This window comes from Monodon monoceros, unplaced genomic scaffold, assembly GCF_005190385.1.
Source record: "Monodon monoceros isolate NGI ecotype Baffin Bay Population unplaced genomic scaffold, NGI_Narwhal_1 Super_Scaffold_11, whole genome shotgun sequence".
NCBI classification, from domain to species: Eukaryota; Metazoa; Chordata; class Mammalia; order Artiodactyla; family Monodontidae; genus Monodon; species Monodon monoceros.
Window position 1 is genome coordinate 69,364,646 of NW_021703767.1, and position 19,643 is coordinate 69,384,288.

Sequence of the window (19,643 nt, forward strand, 5' to 3'; positions counted from 1 at the left end):
TTATTAAGAATTTTGCATCTATGTTCATGAAGGATAGCGGTCTATAGTTTTGTTTTGTTTTTTTCTCTTACATGGTCTTTGTTTAGTTTTGGCATCATTAATGCTGGCCTCATAGAAATAGTTGGGAAATATTCTCTCTTCTTCACTTTTTCTGGAAGAGTGTGTATGGAATTGGTATTGTTTCTACCTTAAATGTTTCATAGAGTTCACCACTGAAGCCATATGGGTCTTGAGTTTTCTTTGTGGGAAGCTTTTAAGCTACAAATTTAATTTCTTTAATTGCTATATGGCTATTTAAGTTATCTATTTCTTCTTGAGTGAGCTTTAGTAGTTTGTGTCTTCCAAAGAATTTGTCCATTTTAAGTTGTCAAATTTGTTGGCATAAAATTGTTCATTAATATTTCCCTATTATTCTTTTTACCTATCTATAATCTATAGTGATGTCACTTCTCTTATTTCTGCTAATAATACTAATTTGAGTCTTCTCTCTGTTTTCTTATTGCAGTCTGGCTAGAGGTTTGTCAATTTTATCTATCTTCTCAAAGAACTCACTTTTAGTTTCACTGATTTTTCTCTTTTGTTTTTCTGTTATATATTTCATTTCTTTATGCTCAAATCTTTTAAACTTTCTATTCTTCTGCTTTGGATTTCATTTGCGCTTAAGCTAGAACAGGAGATCATTGATTTGAGACTTTACAAAATAGGTATTTTGGTACTACAAATTTCCTTCTATGTACTGTTTTAGCTCTATTTTATAGATTTTTATATGATGTTTTTTCATCTTTATTTGGTTAAAAATTCTTTCTGTTATCTCCATTGAGTTCTTAGTTGATCATGGGTTATTTTTTTAGTTTTCAAATATTTGGGGGATTTTTTCATATATTTGTTATTAATTTCTAGTTTAATGCATTGTGCTCAGAGAACATTGTACGATTTTTTAAAACAAAACAACTGAGGTATAATTTTCATATCACTTTGTACGATGTTAATCCTCTTACCTTTATCAACACTTGTTTTATGGCTTAGCATATAGTTTATCTTATGCAGCTGATAGCCGTGCACTTGAAAACAATGTATATTTGTTGTTACTGAGTGGTGTATTCTGTATATGTCAGTTAAGTTGGTTGATAGCATTGTTCAAGTCTCCCATATCCTTACTGGTGATCTGTTTCCTTATAAAGTATTGAGTGAGACAGATGTTAAAATCTCTGACTATACTTTTGAATTTGTCTATTTCTCCTTGTTTTGTCCTATCAGTTTTGCTTCATATATTTTGAAACTCTCCCAGATGCAAAAAATTTTAGGATTGTTATGTGCAGTTGATGAATTGAAATGTGCCTCTTTATCTCTAGTAACAGCTTTTGCTCTGAAATCTTTGTCTGATATTAATATAGCTATGAACATTTAAAATCTTAATAGAAGTTGCTTAATAGACACGTCTAAAATCTTTATAGAAATTTCCTCTCAAAAATATCTGTGTCATTACAAAATTTCCTCTCAAAAATATATGTGTCATTACATAAGGTTTTCCCCCATTCTTGTCCACATCTTTTTAAAATTTAATATGAACCTTTCTCTAAACATGTTATGTTTCTTCTGAATTTGGGATAAGCTAATGCTCTTGCCAGGCCTCCAGTTCTCTATCTGCACAGTGGTGCCAGTTAACAGCAGCTCTGCCATCATGTGCATGTGTGGGAGTGTAGGCCAGGGTTTCGGCTCAGGGTAAAGGGGAAGGCAAAATTTAGAAAAGACAAATGAGAAGTACTTTCATTGTCAGGGAAGGTGGTAAGAAAGGGAGCATCTGGCTACTTTAAGTCAGTTCAGGCTATTAGGACCAGATGAATTAGATCTCATGGCAACGAACTTGTGATGTCAGAGTCTCTATTAATTTTTAAGAAACAGGGTCTGATACATGTAGCCAAGATTGGGGACAGGCAACTGTACTTATTTTTTTCAATGGGTGAAAAAAAAATTGTGACATTCAGTAAAGAAAGGAAGGAGTACAGGGAACCAGAAAGCGTTCACTAAAAACATATTTAATTAATCCTGTTTGCTGTTAGAGTCAGCCGGTTAATAGATCTGGAAAGGTTCCAGGTGCTTTGACCTGGAGAGAGATGGAACCAAGTAGGTGGTCAGCGAAGATAGATCCAGAAGATTCTGGCTGTTGGGTAGCAGGCCATCAGTTTTACACTAGGACCTGGTTTTTCTGTGAGGCGTGTTTTAACACACTAGGTCAGGCCACAGCCTCTCCATCTGGCTGGATGAGGCAGCAGCAACAGCCCCCAACACACCACATTAAGTACTCAGGTTTAAAGAGCCTCTGTTTTGTAAGCTTCGCAGTCACTAGGACTATAAACAGAATACTGGCTAATTATTGTTTAATTATTGCTTAAAAAAACCAATTGGCACAATGCAATCACTGCATTAATTACCCCATACAGCATCTGCTTTCTTTTTTGAGGTCTTCCCCATTCCTCCCCAGCCCCACTCCCCACTTTAATTGAAATTCAGCTTGCTGTAACACCTCCTTTCTCCTGGCCAACTGGATCTCTCCATTCACAAGAGGGAGAAGAACAAAACAGAGAAGGCCCGGGGGATTAAGGAGTTTTGACAGCTGTCCAAGAGGAGCGTTGAGATACGGGCCAAGTACCGAGGCAGGACAGAGACAAATGAGAGACAAGAGAGTCACAGAGGGAAAGATAGGGACACATCGCAATAGGAATGAACTGGACAAAGAGTCACAGCGACAGGCAGGGATGTTTAAAGGGGCGTTGAAAAGGGGAAAAAGGAAGAGAAAAGCTAAAAAAGAAAGGAACTAAGGAGAGTTGGTGAGGAAAATGCGAAAGGCTCAGGAGGTGAAGGAGACTGGAGAGAGCCTGTCTGGAAGGAGAGGGGAAAAGTCCAGCCACTAGGGACGGATCGGCCCAGCTTGGGGGACACGCAGCTTGGGGGGGCGGGCCCTCTCACACCTGGGAACGGGGTGGGGTGGAGGAGGCGGCCGCCGGGCCCGGAGCCCGGACCGCGCGAGGGGCGAGGCTGAGCGCAAAAGGCTGGGGCACCAGAGCCCCCACGGCGAGCCCGGCTTGCGCCCGGTGGCCGGGGACTCGCCCGGCGGCCCCGCCCCCTCCCCGGCCGCCTCCTTCGCCGGCGCTTTTCCTGCGGGGCTCAGGAAGCCGGCCTAGCACAGCAGCGAACAATAGCTCGGGGCCCGGGCTTGGCTCCGGGAGAGGCCGGCGCGGGGAGGCGGGGGAGGGAGGCGTCCGCGCCGCCGGGGGGCCGCAGCGAGACCCCGGCCCGGGCCGGAGCTTTAGTTGAGCTCGGCGCTGCCCGGGTCATTGTTGGCTGGGACTGAGGAGCGGGAGCCGGGGGAGGAGTTGCGAGGCGGCGGCGGCGGCGGAGGGAGCCAGAGGGGGAGCCAGAGAGCGAGCGAGGGAGGGAGGCTGAGAGCGAGCGGGCGGTCGAGCGAGGGAGGGAGGAGGTAGAGAGACAGGGAGGGTGGGAGGGAGGAGGAAAAATAAAGAGGAGAGACTAGCAGGGCTGAACAATAGAGACAGGCAGACGGGCGAGGAGGAGAGCCAGCTGCCGCCGCTGAGGGAGAGCGGGCGCCCAGGCAGCTCGTACCCCGGCCCCGGCCAGACCGCAGGCGGCCAGCGCCCCCGGGGAAGGGGGACCATGGGGGAGCCGGCAGCAGGCGCCCCCAGCCCGCCGCGCGCCTCTGCCTGAGGGAGCCTCGGCGTCCTCTGCCCTAGCCCTGCCACCCCGGCCGGCCGCCCGCCCTTGAAGCCCGGTGTCCTCCGGGTCTGCGGCCGCGGCCGCTGCGCCCCGCGCCCTCCGCCCACAGGGCGCCGAGCAGCCCTCGGCCCCAGGCTTCGCCGGCCCCCGGCTGCCCGCGGACGCCCTCCCCCAGTCATGAACCCCCCGGAGGGGGCAGCGGAGGAAGGAGGAGCCGCCGACTCGGACGTGGACGCCTTTTTCCGGACAGGTAAGCTGGGCAGGGCGCGGGGGGTTGGGGAGGAGGCTGCTGCCCTGGATGCGGCGTCTTGGACAAGTTTGGGAAAGGAGGGCTGTTGCTGGGGTGTGCGTATTGGGGGGCAGTCCCCTTCGTCGCCGGGGCTGGAGTGGCCGAGATTCTTGTTGTTATGGCAATGCGGGTTGCATTTTTGGGAGGGGTGGGGGCTGGGAGCTCGGCGCCCCTCGGCGTTCACCCCACTTGCGGGAGTCTGTGTTGGGGAGGCGAGAGGCGGTCCCCTCGGGCCGCCTTCTCCGGGAGCGCGGGGATGGGGCGATGTTGGATCACTTTGCAGTGCGCCGCTCCGGCTACCGGCGTCCCCCGCCCCTCCCTCGGCTACCCCCTCCCCCCAGCGCCTGTCAGCCCGGCTCCCGCCGCCCTGGGCCGGCACCCCTTCTCCGGCCGGCGGCCCCCGGCCCCGATGTGCAAAGAGGGACAGTGGGGACCGGGAGTCGCGCAGGCTGCAGACTGACAGTCGGGAGCGGGGCAGACCGAGGACTGTAGTGCCTGGTGCGTGTGGGGAGCCAGAGTCTCAGACTTGAGAGGCAGACCCGGCAGGGAGGGCGGTGGGCGCCTGGGACCTCCTCCTTGTCCTCCTCTTCTCCAGTTCTGGGAACGGATGAGCTTTTCATAAGAATCACTCATTCCTGGAAGTGTGAGTTAGCGTCCCCCTCATACACACCCACTGAATCTTTGCTTGCCTGTGGTATGTAGAGCACCGCCCCCCACCCCAGATCTGCCTTAACGGCTATTTTCGGCCCCTGCCACTTCCCAGCCCCCAGGTCTATAGCTCCTCATGTTCCTTGGCTACACAGCCCCTTTCCCAGAGCAGAACCGACCACCCTCATCTGCCACCACCTGTGGCCCTGTTTCTCTGATGACCAGGGTTTCTCCATCTCCTCTTTACCTGTGGCTTCCACCAACGGGGTAGGTAGAGCTCCCCATCTTCCATGTCTGGAACCATGTGGTCTGGAATCTTTTTCCCGAAGAGTCCAGTAAGTTATGGGGACCCTGGGCATCTCCCCTCTTTCTGTAAATTGGATTGGAGGACGTGAACTGATGGGGTCAAAGAGCAGGTTGGCTTTGAAGATTCCCTGCACACCCATCTGTTTCCTAACCTCATTGCCTTGCCCTGGAGGTCATCTGAGGGAAGGGGTGGGGTGCTTTGTTGGGGAGACTTGTGGCTTTGGAAGTCAAGACTTGGTCAGCCCATATGTTCATTTTCTAGTTGGTCTGAAGAGGAAAGAGCTGGAGGATAGGAGCTGATAGGAGCTGACCTGGAGAAAGCAGAGGGAGCCCCTGTTATCCTATCCTGCTTCTCAGGGCTCAGCCTTGCCTCCCTCCTTCCTTTTCCCCAGATGTGGATTCTAATATACACCTTCCCCATCCCCCCCTTCTCTCTCTCTCACATACTCTCTCTCTCACATACTCTCTCTCTCTCTCTCTCTCTCACACACACACACACACACACACACTCACTCACTCACTCACTCACACAGCCCAGGAACCAAAGCATGAATTCTAAAGAGGTGCCTGACCTGATAACCTTAGTTTATTATCTAGGGGAGGGGTTCTGGGGGTGAAGTGATACCTGGAAACATTCACCAGGACATCTTCATTGACACCCCTACCATCCACCCTTTGCCTCCCATCTGGCACAAAACTGCCTTTTCTTAGCTCTGGGGAAAACTCTTGGAGTGTGAGCTTTCCCACCTTCCCTTTCTGGACCCACTTTTATCTTTTGGCATCCACTCCTCCTTCGCCTTTTCTACCATCCAAACACTAGATGCTGTCTATTCTCTGTCCCAGGCCCTTGGAGCAGATCTCAGTTTCTGGAGGCTTGCTAATTTCTGACAAATGAATTCACACAGTGTTAATGGTGTTAATGGCCTATAATGGCCCAATGTGTTACTTTTCCCAGGGCCTTTCAAAACACAACATGGGGCTTACATTGTCTAGCCCTGGCTCAAATCACAGAGTAAATAGCAGACTGGGTCCCTCTCCTATGGAATCCTGTTGGGGATATTCTTCCTCCTCAGGCAGCCTTGTTGAGGGGGGCCTAGGTCTGATGTGCACTTTGAATCAGAGAAGGGTGAAATCTTTAGCGCATAAGGCTGGAAATGACTGACGACCTGTAACAAGTTGTACGAGGGGGTGCAGACTGTTTGTGGTAGGGTCTAGGACCACCACCCACCCTGAGTGGTCCTCTGTGCTCTGCTTCCTGATCTTACCCCCTTCCAGTCTCTAGCCTGGGCTTTTGCTGGGGATTCTTAAACCTGGAAAAGGCCATATTTCTTAATCGTCTCCCTTCTGAGTCCCCATCTTTATGGAACATAACACTACACCTGGTAGGCTGGACAGATGATAAATTTATTTAGTTGAACAGTTGAAAAAGCTCCAAACACATTTTCAAAGTCCCTCGTGCCAGGGTTACCCCCTACTTTCTGATGGAAGATTTTGCATACACAGAGACCACACTGGCAATTGCTCTGTCAAAACCCTGGCATACTGTGCCTCTAATTAGGCATGTTTCCAATTATTCTGTCATTTTGGTTCTTTACTTGTCCTCTTCTGATTATTTTGGTATTTCAGTTCTTTTGACATTCCCCAAATCCTACATCCATACATGTACACGGACAGAAAGAAACACCCATGCACACCCCCTGTCCCCACCATTATTCTTATAGATTGGTGTATTCTGTGTCGTCTTTCTGGGAATTCTCTGATCCACGCCTGGGAAAGTGTGTCACAATAATTTTATTGATCATGGTTATGAGGCAGAGGAGGGGAAATATGGGAACTCAGAACTGGGAATAGAAATCAGTTGGAATAGAAAACCAGCAAGGTCTTTTCAGCTTCTACTAGGACCCTTCTGCTGTCCAGGGTGCTATGGGATACAAAGAAATATTCAAATTGGTTTCTACCCTCCAAGAGCTTTTAAAAGAAGATTGACAATTACTGCTCAATTAGAGATTAATTACTTGCTGAACATTATGGTGCTATAAGATAAAAAGTTGGCAGAACTACAGAGGAGTGGAACTGAGGGTAGCCCTTGAAGGGGAGATGGAGGGTGGGAAGAGAATCATGGGCAAAAGCTCAGGGAGGTTGAGGCATTGACACTGAGGATCCTGGGAAGACTGAGTAGAAGGTGTAGGGTAAGGAGGAATGGGAAACAGCGTTGGGTAAGTAGGGCAAGGCCAGATAGGCAGAATCTTGGGACCCCAAGAGAGGAGATTGGATTTGATTCAGGACTGATAGGGAGTCACTTTAGGTTCCTGAGCAAGGGCATGTCCTGAAGAAAGTGGTATTTGGAAAGGTTAATCTGGGGGTCACATGATAGATGAAGTGGAAAGAGAGAGAAAGGATCCAAATGCAAAAGTGATCTGGAACTGAGGGGGAGGGGCTTGGTCTGGGCTGGTGGCAGAAAGGACGGGGACTCAGGGACCACTCTGAGAGACATTGTCAAAGGCAGAAATGTGGGTATTTGTTGACAAACTAGTTGTAGGGGGAAAGAAAATTAAGCCCTCGAGAATAATGGGAGTAGCTGGGTTAAAAGCATAGAGGACCAACAGTGTCCTGACTGAAGCACTCTGGTTGAGGACAGGAGCTGGATTTGCAGGGCAGATAATGCTGTTAGCTTTGGATGTGGAAAATTAGAGGTGATTGAGGAGCATCCAGGTGGAGCTGGTTTGTGGGAGATATGGGACTTCAGACAGGAGCACAGGTGGGAGGTTAGGGCTGGCATTGTGGCCTCGGAAGCCTCCTGAATCAAGGCTCGCTGCAGCTGAAGCTTTGTGAATGCATCAGAGGGAGGGCGTGGAGGGAAGAGGAGAGGGCTAAAGTTAGAATTTGGGGGAGAAACCCTTGTTTAGGAAGTGGCAGCAAAGGAGACTTGATCCTGGAGACCCCAGGGAGTCAGCGTGGGTTCTGATGTGATGACAGGCTGCAGACAGGTTGAATAAGAGGAGTGCCGGTCAAGTGTCAGTGGATGTGATAAAAAGAAAGCCACTATGAGCTCTTGGGAGCACAGTATTAGAAGAGGCATTCAGAGCAGGGATTTGGGGTGGTGGGTAGGAATCAATTACTTGCAGAATTTACCAGTGAAAGGAAGAAGAGTTTGGGTGCTAGTCAGATGGCATGTTAGTACCAAGAAAAGGGGTTTTCATTTTTTGGTCGGACAGTCAGAACAGGTTTGGATGTGGAAGGGAGAGATTGTGCACAGGAAGAACCGAAGATGCTTGGTTGATTTTTGAGTTAGATACCTGAAGAGGTGAGACAAGAGGAGGTTCCCTAGCGAAAGTAAAATCTTGACTTTGGTGAGCAGAGGAGAAACGTCCTTCTATAAGACTCAAAGGAAGAAAGTTCAGAGGATAAATTTAATGAGATTGATGTGGAAATATCTTTTTTCTGTTGAGCTTTGGTCTTGTGCGTCCAAATATTTTTAACTGGACTGTTTGCTGTTACTTGGACTTTGGTCAGCCTCAAACTCAACTCTGTCTTTCCAAGTCCCTAAACTAGCTTCTCCTCTTGTCTTCTTTAATCCTATAAGTGGCACCTTCCCTTTCCTAGTCATGATATTTAGCACCTTGCTACTGTCTCTGAGAAACCTCAATCTTCTAGCAAACTCTATTAGCTTTCATAGTGAGCCCATGCTGTTCATCCTCAGGGCCTCTGCCCTAGGCCAGGAGACCCATTATGGTGCTCATGGACTCACTAGCCTGTATTCTTGGCCCTTGGACTCTGCTCTCTCACCCCCACTCCAACTGGCATCTGCAGGCAGATTGCACTTCCTAAAGGAGATTGAACTACTTTCGTCACACCTGGTTTATGAACCTACAGTGACTTTCTAGTGCCTTCAGGGTCAAGTCTGTCCTTCACACCTCAGAGCCAGCCTGCTCTTCTCGAGTCCAAGGGCACTTTGACTCATGTTCCCTTTGAATCATCCACCCCTTCACCCCTACTCTACAAATGCAACTTATTCATCAAGACTTTAACACCACATTCTTCTGGAAGCTTTCATAGCTCACAAGACCAACTCTCTCCTCTGAATTCCATAAACACTCACTTGTCTATACTCATTGTCTCACTTCATCAGAGGTATTGTATTGTTTTTATCCTTTTCATACAATGAAGTGATTTGTCCTTTAAAAGATCTTTTAAAAAGCTTGTGATTCACCAAAACCAAACCAAAACAAACTGTCTCCCCCCTGTGCAGATAAAGCAAACACAGAAAAATATAAGCAGTTGCTGAATTTAGGTGGTGATATATTGGTATTCAGTGTACAACTCTTTAGACTTTTCTCAGATAAAAACCCCATCCCACCTAGACAGAGAACTGGTCATTGTCAGGTCCACATCTGACTTGGAATAACAACCTATGTTGGTGTGCAGTTTTTTGAGTAAATATCACCCTGTCTGGGCATTGCCAGGCACCCTAAAAGGGGTAGAGTCTTTTACCTCCTGAGCTCTCTTTTGTAGCAAAGGAAAACATCTCTTTTTGACGTTGCGTTTGACGCTCCAGAATGTAAACGTGACACTTAATTCAATATTTACCATTCCTTCTTGATTCTCCTCCACTTAAACCCATCATGATTTGGGCTTTTGGTCACGCCATTTCCCAAGAACTTTTGATGGAGTATTGAGAGGACTTTGTTGTTCTGAAGAGGGAAGGCTATTTCTACATTAATATATTTTAGAACATATCAACAACATTTAGGTACACCTCCATAATATTTGGGGGGCTTGGCTTTATCCTTGAGCCACCAATCATCAAGAACTCAATTATTGGCACATTCTGTCCAATTGTATTTGATAATCCCTTGGGGATGGAAGAGGTGTTGGAATAAACTGGAGCTACAGAGAGAAATTAGGTGAGAAGTGACAAAAAATATTCCTGACTGTCGGTGTCAATAAAACACTAGAACAGGTGAACTACAGGTCCTTTATAGACGTTGGAGAATGAACACTTTTACTTTTCCAAGTTCTTTCTGGTTCTGGAACTTGGTAGTTTACTTCTGGAGATGGGCAGTATGGTATAGTCTAGTGGTTCTCAACGGGAGGCAGTTTTGTCCTCCAAGAAACATTCGGCAATGTCTGGAGACATTTTTGGGGGTTGTCAACTCAGGGAGGGGGGTTGTACTGGCATCAAGTGGGTAGAGGTCTAGGGTGCTGCTAAACATCTTATAATGCACAGGACAAGAGTTCTTCAGCCTCCGAATGTCAGCGGTGCTGAGGCTGAGAAACCCTGGTTATAGCCAGAAGACCATGGGCTTTGGATCAGATAGGCTCAGCACTAACCAGGGGCAGAATCTTGGGTAAATTATATAATCTGTGTCATCCTCAGTCTTCTGCAAAATGGGACCAAGGATGCTTGTTTCACAGATTGAGAGGATTAAATAGGAAAAACATGTGTAAAAAGCATCTAGTGGTTTCTGACCCACAGTAGGAGCACAAAAATACTAGCTGTTCCTGTTGTTTTTATTATTAAGTGAATGTGATGGCACAGAGGCTGAGGGAATCTCCAGAAAGGGTACTGTGCAGGGTTTTTGACACGGGGCGGCAGGGGTGCTGGAGAGGCGTCACGATGGTGTGCAGGAGCCTGGGTGGAATCAGAAGGCTAGGGTCTGGGCCTCAGCTCTTTTTCATTCATTAATTTAATCATTTGTTTGACAAATATTTATCGAGTTCCTAGTGCAGCCATGTACTGTGCTCTGGGAGTGTATAAAATCACTGCAAGAAAGAATATAGAGCAGGAAGGAAAATGAATAGAATTACAATACCCTCCTCAGGGAGCACTTGAATTTAAGGGGTGGGAAAGGGAGAAAAAGCCTGTGAAAGAAGCCAGAAAGGTCAGGCAAGAGAGCAGGAGGTGAACCCTCCCCTTTGCTCTCTACTTATCTGCATGACTTGGGCAAGTGAGTAACATCTGTGTAAGATGAGGATAGCGCGCCCCACCACCCAGTTTCCTTATAGGGCTGTTGAGAGACTCAAATGAGATACCGTGTGTGTGAGAGGTCTTTATAAGTTGTACAATTCTGTCCAAATATGTGTAGATAGTTCCTTCCAAATCAAACATTCTATTACTCTAAGTACCACCTCTGACAAGTATTATCTTATTTAATCTGACCTTCATGGGACATTTTTCAATCCTTCTCAATTTGGTTTCCCAAGGAGACTGGATGGGGCATCCTCCTTACAACAAATCAGGGCACTCCTGTTCTCTCCTCCTCCACAAAAGTATATAAATGCCAGTTCCCCAGACCCTGGCCCACATGGTCCCATGCCATCTGGAGGAGCCCAGCGAGAATGGGGTTCCTGCTTCCACTGAGCCTCAGGTGGGTGCAGTGAATCAGTCCCTTCTCGCTCCTTCTCTGTCTGCGTGCAGTTCAGACTCCTCCTGCCACGCCTTTGAGTGTGAATGACTGGCAGCAAAAGAACTAGGAAATGATTGACAGCCACAGGGCTGTTGGATCAATAGAGCTGCTTGAAATCCTGTCTGCTGAGGAGTGAGGGAACAGAAGGAATTAGCTGGGAGAACAGAGGAATTAATACAGGGAAGTAAGAAACTTGGAGAATTAGCTTTGTCTCTTCCCCTTCTGTCCCATGGCATTATTAGAAGGGAGCTGGTTATTAGCTAGAAAACACAGATATGAGGGATAAACAAGGAGAGTGAAAAGTGGCAAATGAACTGTGTTCTCAAGGAAGTAGCGATACTTCTCGAGCTGAGACCTGAAGGATGGGTAGGATTTGGATGGGGAAGACAGAAGGTATTGGAACAGTGTTAGAAAAAGGCACGACCATCCATGGCATATTTGGGGGCAGTAAGTGGTCCAGTTTGTGTGACTTAGAGGATTCAGGTGGAGGATCAATGGGAGATAAAAATCAGAAGCGGGTAAAGACCAAGTTGATTGACTGCTTCATTTATTGAACCTTTATTGGACTCCTAGATAATCAAGGGCTTTGAATGGCAGGCCAAGGAGTTTGGTCTTTCTGCAGTTAGCTTTCAAGAGCCACTAAAAGTGTCTGAATGGGGTGGTGACATGATGAGGAAGATAAATCTGGCAGTCCTGCGGAGTGTCAGTTGGAATGGGGGAGGAACTGCTAGCCAGGGCTGGATTGGGAGACCACTGTGATAGGTTAGGAGGGCCTGAACTTGAGATGGCACAGTGGAAATGGAGAGGAGGGGATGGATATGAGGGAGCTCGTGGATGTAGCGTCTACAGGACTTGTTAACTTGGATGTAGAGGTGTTAAGGAAGAGTCAGGACTCAAAGATTACTCCAGCTCTTAGAGCTGGGTGACTGGGGAGGATGGAAGTACCCTAAATGAAAATTAGGAGTTAAGGAAGAAGAGGAGAAACTGTGGGGAGGCAGGAGGAGAGGCAGGATTTGGGAATTTACTTTGGGACGTGTTGCTTTTCAGGTGTCAGTGAAATAGCTTAGGGAGGTGTTGATTCAGTAGGCAGATAGCGGAGGGAGTCTGGAGCTTTGGAGGGAGGCCAGAGACTGAAATATAGATTTGGGAGATATCCGTAAGAAGTTGTGGCTGGAGCTATCAGAATAGATGAGATAATAAATGAAAAGCATATAGAGTCTTAAGGGCAGAGGGCCAAGGACAGAGCTGTAGACTCAAGTGAAGGGCTGGAAGAGAACCAGGAGAGAGCAGGGCTTGGAAACAGTCCAGTCATCAATAGGGTCTAATGCTGCAGAGGGGTTGAGGGAGAGGGGGACTGAGCAAACCCTGTGGGTTCTGGAAACTGGGAGATCACTGGTAACCTTTGAAATAACAGTTTCACTTGTGTATGGGAGGTGGAATTCAAATTTCAAGGGAAATGGGGAGTGAGTGGGTGGGGAGGAAGTGGTGGGAGTGCATATAGATGACTCTTTGGAAAGGTTTGGCTGTGAAGGGAAGGTTAAAAATAATAAGGTAGTTAGAGATGGGTAGCAGAGTTGAGGGGAGGATTTTTTTAGGTAGGGAAGATCTGTGAATACCTACGGGTGGGGAGGAGGGAGAAGGCAGGCTTGGGGAAGGGAATGAATATTTAGAAAAGAGGAGCAGTTGAAGGAAGTAGATCCTGGATGAGCCTGTAAGGGTGGATCTCAAGGTAGCTGGGGGGTGAGCCTTGGCCAGAGGAGGAGACTGGGGGAAGGCAGACTTCAGTAAGTAGTAGGCTGGCCAGCAGCTCTGCTGAGGGCACAATGTGCTTGGTCAACAGCCCCAGCACAGAGAGCATCAGCTGGCCTGGAGACTCAGGGGCTTGTGGTACTGTGCTTGGGGCGGATGGTTCAAGCTGAAGGCAGCTGTGAAATGGGTGAGCTGGGTTGGTGTGGCTCCAGAAGGCCCCTTGGACAGAGAAGCTAGAAAGCAAGGCTGGGAGGTCCCAAAATAGCAATCCTTTTAGAAGTGCTAGTGGCTTCCTTTGGCAGGCTGAGGTGGGATTTGCTTCAGGCTGTAGAGGGGTCTGCAGAATCACTTCCTACAGAGTCTGAGTCAGAAAGGCAAGTTGGGGGGTGGGGTGGAGGGTGAGTGAGGACAGGACAGAAGGAGGAGGACTCAGACAAGAAGGTGTAGGGGCAGCCTCCTGAGGAGGGGTCATGCCTGGCCATCGGGTACTGTCTCTGTGAGGGATGGACCTGCCCTTGAATTTTTGGTTTCCTTAATGCCTCTAGAGGTTCTAGAAGAAAGAGGAAGCAGACCAGGGGTCATGGAGGAGCCTTTTTCCCATTTTTCTCCATGAAGAGGAGCCCTTCACAGCAGAGGAAAGATGCCAATGAGAACACCCATTCCTTTGGCCCCAAAGTACTCCCTTCAGCTCTCATTTTAGGGACAAACCCAAGAACTGTCATCAAGTGAGGCATCTTATATGGCCCTCTAGGGGATGGAAGTAGGAATCCAGGGGTTCCTGTTACCAAAAGGTGGGCTGTGGGGGACTGGGTTTATATTTCCGAGAGCAGGAGGAGGTGGGAGTTTCCTTAGATATGGCTCAGTTTCAGAATCATAGAGTCTTAGTACAGGAACTTACTAGCTGTGTGACCTTGTGCAAGGTACAGCCTCTCTGAGCTTCAGTTTCCTCATGAGTAGAATGGGTGAAAAAAAATCTTACCTATCAGGATCACTTGATTTGGTAGTTATAGATTGTGATAGTTATATTCATATTGTAAATAGTAATAGAAATGCCATTATATTACTAGTAATAGAATATGACTATATATAATATTACTAGTAAAACTATATTGTATATATTATTAGTTAGAATTTCCAAATCATGAAAATTATGCTTCAGTAGCTTGTTTCCTCCTCTCCACTCCCCTCCCCTGCGATACCCTCCCCATCTTTCCTCCCTCCCTTCCTCCTTCCCTTGCTTCCTTCCTTCTTTCCTCCCTTGCTCCCTTCCTTGTGCATAGTTAGGCAGGGATGTGATTTTTAAGCTTGCAGTTACAGTTATTCCAGGGTATGGCAGACAGGGTCTGGGAATGTGCCTACACCCCTTGCCTTTTACACTCTTACCCTGCAGCCTGGGGACAATGGGCATCTATGGGGAATGGGGGTGGGGAAACACAGTGTTCAGTTGGCAGCTGGACAGTGGGCCTAGAGGGAGACCCAGGAGACTGGCAGATGGTTAATTGGATGTGACAAAAGGGGACTGGGGGAGGGGTCTGGGGCTCCTGGGGGTTTCCTGTCTCTGACTTCTTATTCTCCTGGAAAGGAGATTGTGGGGAGAGGGAGGAGTATCTCTAGGAGCAGTTAGGGGAAAAGATTGGCAGGACTCCATGTTGGGTCTGTGGCCATGGAAGGACAGAGTGCCATTGGGAGTGATGTCACAGCTTTAATTTGTAGGGTGGGTGCAAGATGTTGTCTCTTCTCTGTATCCCAGTCCACTGGCACATAACAGGCTCAAATACTTGGATATAAAGAGAATGCTTAACCAACTATTGGAACAATATAATTTTTTAGTCATTCTTCATGGTCCTAGCCATTGAGTTTTGACAGCTAAATATCATGATTACTTTTGATGAGAACTGGACAAAGACTGATCAGTTTCAGCGAACACTAGATTTAAGTGAGTGGATCTCTTCATTCATGCTTGCATTCATTCATTCAAGTATCAAATACCAGCTGTGAACCTAATAAGTGCCAGGCACTGGGGCTACACCAGCAAGTTAGAAATCATCTTTCCCACATGGAGAATAACAGTCTGGTGGGGTTGCCTGACACACAAACAAAGGATTGCATGCTGTACATTGAGAACATAATGAAAGATCAACAGCCTCACCTGCATGAGTGTGGCGAGGATTCACTGAAGAGGGGATGCTTATGCTGAAATAGATGAGGAGGTGATGAAAACGAAAATAGACCACTGTTGAAGAGGTTTGGTAATAAAAGTAAGGAGACTAATACGATGGTAATTGAAGGGGTATTTTGGGAGTACTGGTACTCTTTTGTTTCTTGATGATAGGTGAGATCTGTGTGTGCACTTTCAATGATTTGTAGACTTATGTGCAATTTTATGCATGCAAATTATACTTCAATAAAATTTTTTTAAAGGTTATCAGGTCCAGTGAAGTTTTGTTTTTTAAAGAGAGAGAAAAATCTTTGAGTGTTTGAAAAAATCATGGGAGGAGGTAGTGGTAGGCACTGAAGGTGATAGAAGGTGGTATGTGTGGGGATGGGGTACCAGAATGGGCACCAGCTTCTTCAAAAGTCAGCAAAGGATGAGAATTCCCAGGCGAAGAGGTTATCTCTGGGATGGAAGGGTACTTCTTCCTCTGTGGCTATGGGAAAAGACCAGGTGGTTTTCAGGTCACGTGTACAGGTCAGACAGTAGAGCCCTTACTAAACTCAGTAAGAAAACTGACCTCAGTCTTCTCTGGGATTGGGAACCAAGGTCATCTGAAGGACTGAGGGGTGCTGAGATCCTGCGAAGAGAGGAGACGGATTGGATCCATTCTCTGGAGAATGAGTGAGAATTGCATTAAAGAATGATCTGTCTAGTTGAGTTCAGAGTGGGCTAGGTGTTCAGACTTCTGCATCTTGTTCAGCCCTGGAGCCTCTGGAGTAGAGGTGAAAACAGGATTCTTGAGTCCTTATTTGGTGACTTGGATGAGAGGTCCAAGGTGGAGGTGAGGTGTGCACCAGAGTTGTTTGGACACTAGTCTCTTACCAGAACTTTACTCAACATTGATGACTCCAAGACATTTTGGAAGCCCTACCTTGGAAAATGGTCATGTCTGGTTACCCCAAGTAGGCTGTACCTTTTGCTTTGGAATTGTCTGTCTGCTTCTCAACACTCAATTTAGTGCCTTGCAGATACTTACTTGATTTGTATTTGTTGCCTTGACTTTTTTTTTTAGAGAGCTATTTATTGGTGTGTAGGTCATTGGGAGTTCTATAATTAAACACTATGTTAGGGAAATGAATCTTTTTTTTTTTTGTGGACAGGCAGTTGTACCTCAAACAAAAAGACCTATGAAATCAATATTTACTGTGAAATATAGCGAAAAACTCTTGTTTATTCTGGATTAATTAGAGGGGATCCCTTTTATTGCTTGTTTACAAATATTCCATAGGCACTGGAAAACTAAAGAAGCACCCTTCTTTTGCAAAAATCCACATAGGGAAGTTCAAACATTCAAATGGACCAACTAATCAATATTGACTGAGTGTCTGCAATGTGCCCAGTATTATGCCAGATACTAAGGGGGCTGCTAAAGGTGGGTAACAAATGTTACCCACGTTGTTCCTGAAGAGTTTATGCTCTGTTGGGTTAGGGGGAGACTAGTATAGGAAAAAATGGCTAATTGGAAGTCAATCAGAAAGGGAATTTCACTCATTCATTGATTCATTTAATATGTGTTTATTGTCTGTAAGCTAAAAGATAATTTAAGTAAGTGGTAAACAATGTTTCATTTAGAGAGATTTGATTTTCTTATACTTCATAGAACATTTATTTAGACATTTAGACTTTTTCCTAAATGAAACCATTTTCCCCAATTAATACAAATGTATTAACTTATATCAGTATACACGTATCTATTGAGCAATGTGAGTCATTCATAAGCCAGTACCCTTTACATGGGGTAACGTAAGAAGACAGAGGATTTGTTGGTTGTCTGGAGGGGTAAAGTGTCAACTTACTGTTGTAAGAAATAGTTAAACAAAATGGAAGTACAGGATCTATGGTTAAAAGTGAATGCTCTTTCTCCCTCCTTTTCCCTGATGTTAAGATAAATTCAATGGACGTATGTACTTGCTACATATACAAATATGTGTTTATACAAATGCATAGCTTTCTTTCATATTTTAACAAAAAAAGAGAATTATGCTATACCTGTTATTCTGCAGTTTGTTTTTTTTTTGTTTGTTTGTTTGTTTGTTTTTGCGGTACGCGGGCCTCCCACTGTTGTGGCCTCTCCCGTTGCGGAGAACAGGCTCCGGACGCGCAGGCTCAGCGGCCATGGCTCACGGGCAGAGCCGCTCCGGGGCATGTGGGATCTTCCCGGACCGGGGCACGAACCCGCGTCCCCTGCATCGGCAGGCGGACTCTCAACCACTGCGCCACAAGGGAAGCCCCTGCAATTTGTTTTTATCACTTTATAATCATGGACATTTTTCCATGTCAGTGCATATGTTCTACCTCATTTGTTTGAAGAGTTGTGTTACCTTCTGTTGTGTGGATGTGCCACATTTTATTTAACCATTCTCCTAATGATGGACATTTATAAACCAGCTTTTCTGAGGACCAATGTTTGTTCTGGGACATTATTTGGCCCAAAGAGTAGCAAGAAGGGTCACCCATTATTTGATCGTTTTCAAAGGTGACTGTGAGACAGCCGTAAGATCAGGATGTTTCTTCTGCTTTTATCCTCAGGAGGGAGGGAGAACAGCCAGTCCTGTTCTCTGGAGGCTAATTTTCTGTGCAATGTTTACAGACGCTTTTATTAATGACATTTAAATAAATGATAGAGGCCATTCTTGGCTTTTTTTGCTGTATGCCTTTAAGTGACTTAGGAGCCAGATTTGCAGTCACAATTAGCCAAAAAAAGCCACATGTGTTTTGTGGGTTTGAGTGAAAGTTAATTCCAATACCACAGGTATGGAAGTGCTTTAGGTTGTGTGTGCAAAAGCCATAGTCTGTGTTTGGCTAGAAGAATTCAACGATGTGATTTGGGAGACCTCGGTTTCCAATTCTGCCCACCACTAATTATCTCTGTGACTTGGCTAAGCCAGTTAAAATGTCTGTTTTTACAGATGGAACCTGTCTTTCCTCATCTGAAGAAAGAGGTAAACATACTTGCCCTGCCATACATCATAGGAGTAGTATGAGATAAAGTGAGATAATAGAAGGAAAATTCTTTGGACAAATAAAATTGCTGACTCAATGAAAAGGGTTTTTGTTTGCTGCCTTTCTCTGGGGTCTCCCTTAGTTTTGAGTGTGGTTGAAAGCTGAGCTAGGGTACTCAGATGGGAGTGACAGCCGTACCGCGTTTGAGGCTGTACATTTTTTCATGTCTGGTAGGAAATTGGTAGCACTAGAGATGGAGTGAAACGTTTCATGATATGTTCCATTTGCTTCTGGAAAAGAGATGTGTGGAAGAGTGGTTCATCTAACTGCCCAGAATGGCTGTGGGTTTCTCTCTGATGGGTGACACTGCTGCTCATTTGCACACTCTTTATCACCCAGACGTGCAAAGAAAATGTAGCTTTTAAAATTTTCTAATGTGGAGCTAATCTCCCTCCACCCCAACTTGGCTAGTTTATAGTATGTCATGTGTTTTTTTTTTTTTTTTCTCCCCCCTGATTGGTCTTTTTGGATGACTGTTTCTTTCCGGTGAATTTCTCATTCACTGCGATTTTCTTCTGTTTTTCCACTTCTCTGGGTCTGGGTGTGTAGAGGTGCACCTGTGAACTTGTGGTGATAGTGGCGGGGGCAAGGGGAGAGGGGTGCTTGGAGCCATGGCATGATGGTTGGATTCCCCTGATCTTTGCTTCATGGGGGCTGGTCTGGTCTGATCTGATCCCTGTACTGGTGTCTTGCTTTCTGGGGTATTGTGCTGATACACAGCACTAACATTCGTGTCTTGACTATTTGCCTATGGGGTCAAAGTCCCCACACGTGGCAGCCTCTTAGTCCTGACCCCAGGCCTCTGCCTAGTCAGTGGCTCTCTAAGCATCTCTGAGTACCATCGTCAGGGGATGAAGAAATATATAGATCCCCAGCTTACTCAGTACCAACTATGAAAACACAGGACCTCTACGCCTGGCTTGCCTAACTAGATACCCACTTGGCCAGTGGTGCGTTTTCATCCCGTCACCTCCACACCGTGTGGATCAGGGTATGGGACTGAATGGCAGCCATCGAGCTAGAGGCCTGCAGCCTCCTCAGGAGTGGCCTTAGGGTTCTCAGGTGCCTTCACACCTATTGAGATGTTATATTCTAAAGCTGCCCCCTTCACCCCAAACCCTGGTTGGGCCTTGAGGTGGTAGATAGGAGGAAGCTGGGACCCTGGTGTCCCATCTCCTAGACTGGATTTTTGCCACATTCTCCTGCTGCTTGAGGGAGAGGGCTTCTTCTCCTTCTCTTGTAGCAAGGATCTCCCTAATGTGGCATCTTGAGTACTCTTTACCTTTGGTTTAGG

General features: G+C 46.6%; 1 protein-coding gene across 1 annotated transcript in view; it reads left to right on the forward strand.

Annotated features, from left to right (window-relative positions):
- Window positions 1–3,580: 3,580 nt before the first annotated feature.
- The window catches only part of KALRN (kalirin RhoGEF kinase), a 612,746-nt gene continuing 596,683 nt past the window's right edge, over window positions 3,581–19,643 (forward strand). The window contains exon 1 of the mRNA XM_029214081.1: window positions 3,581–3,982. Within this exon, the coding sequence (XP_029069914.1) occupies window positions 3,910–3,982 (73 nt within the window). The 5' untranslated portion in view covers window positions 3,581–3,909. The remainder of the gene's footprint in view (window positions 3,983–19,643) is intronic.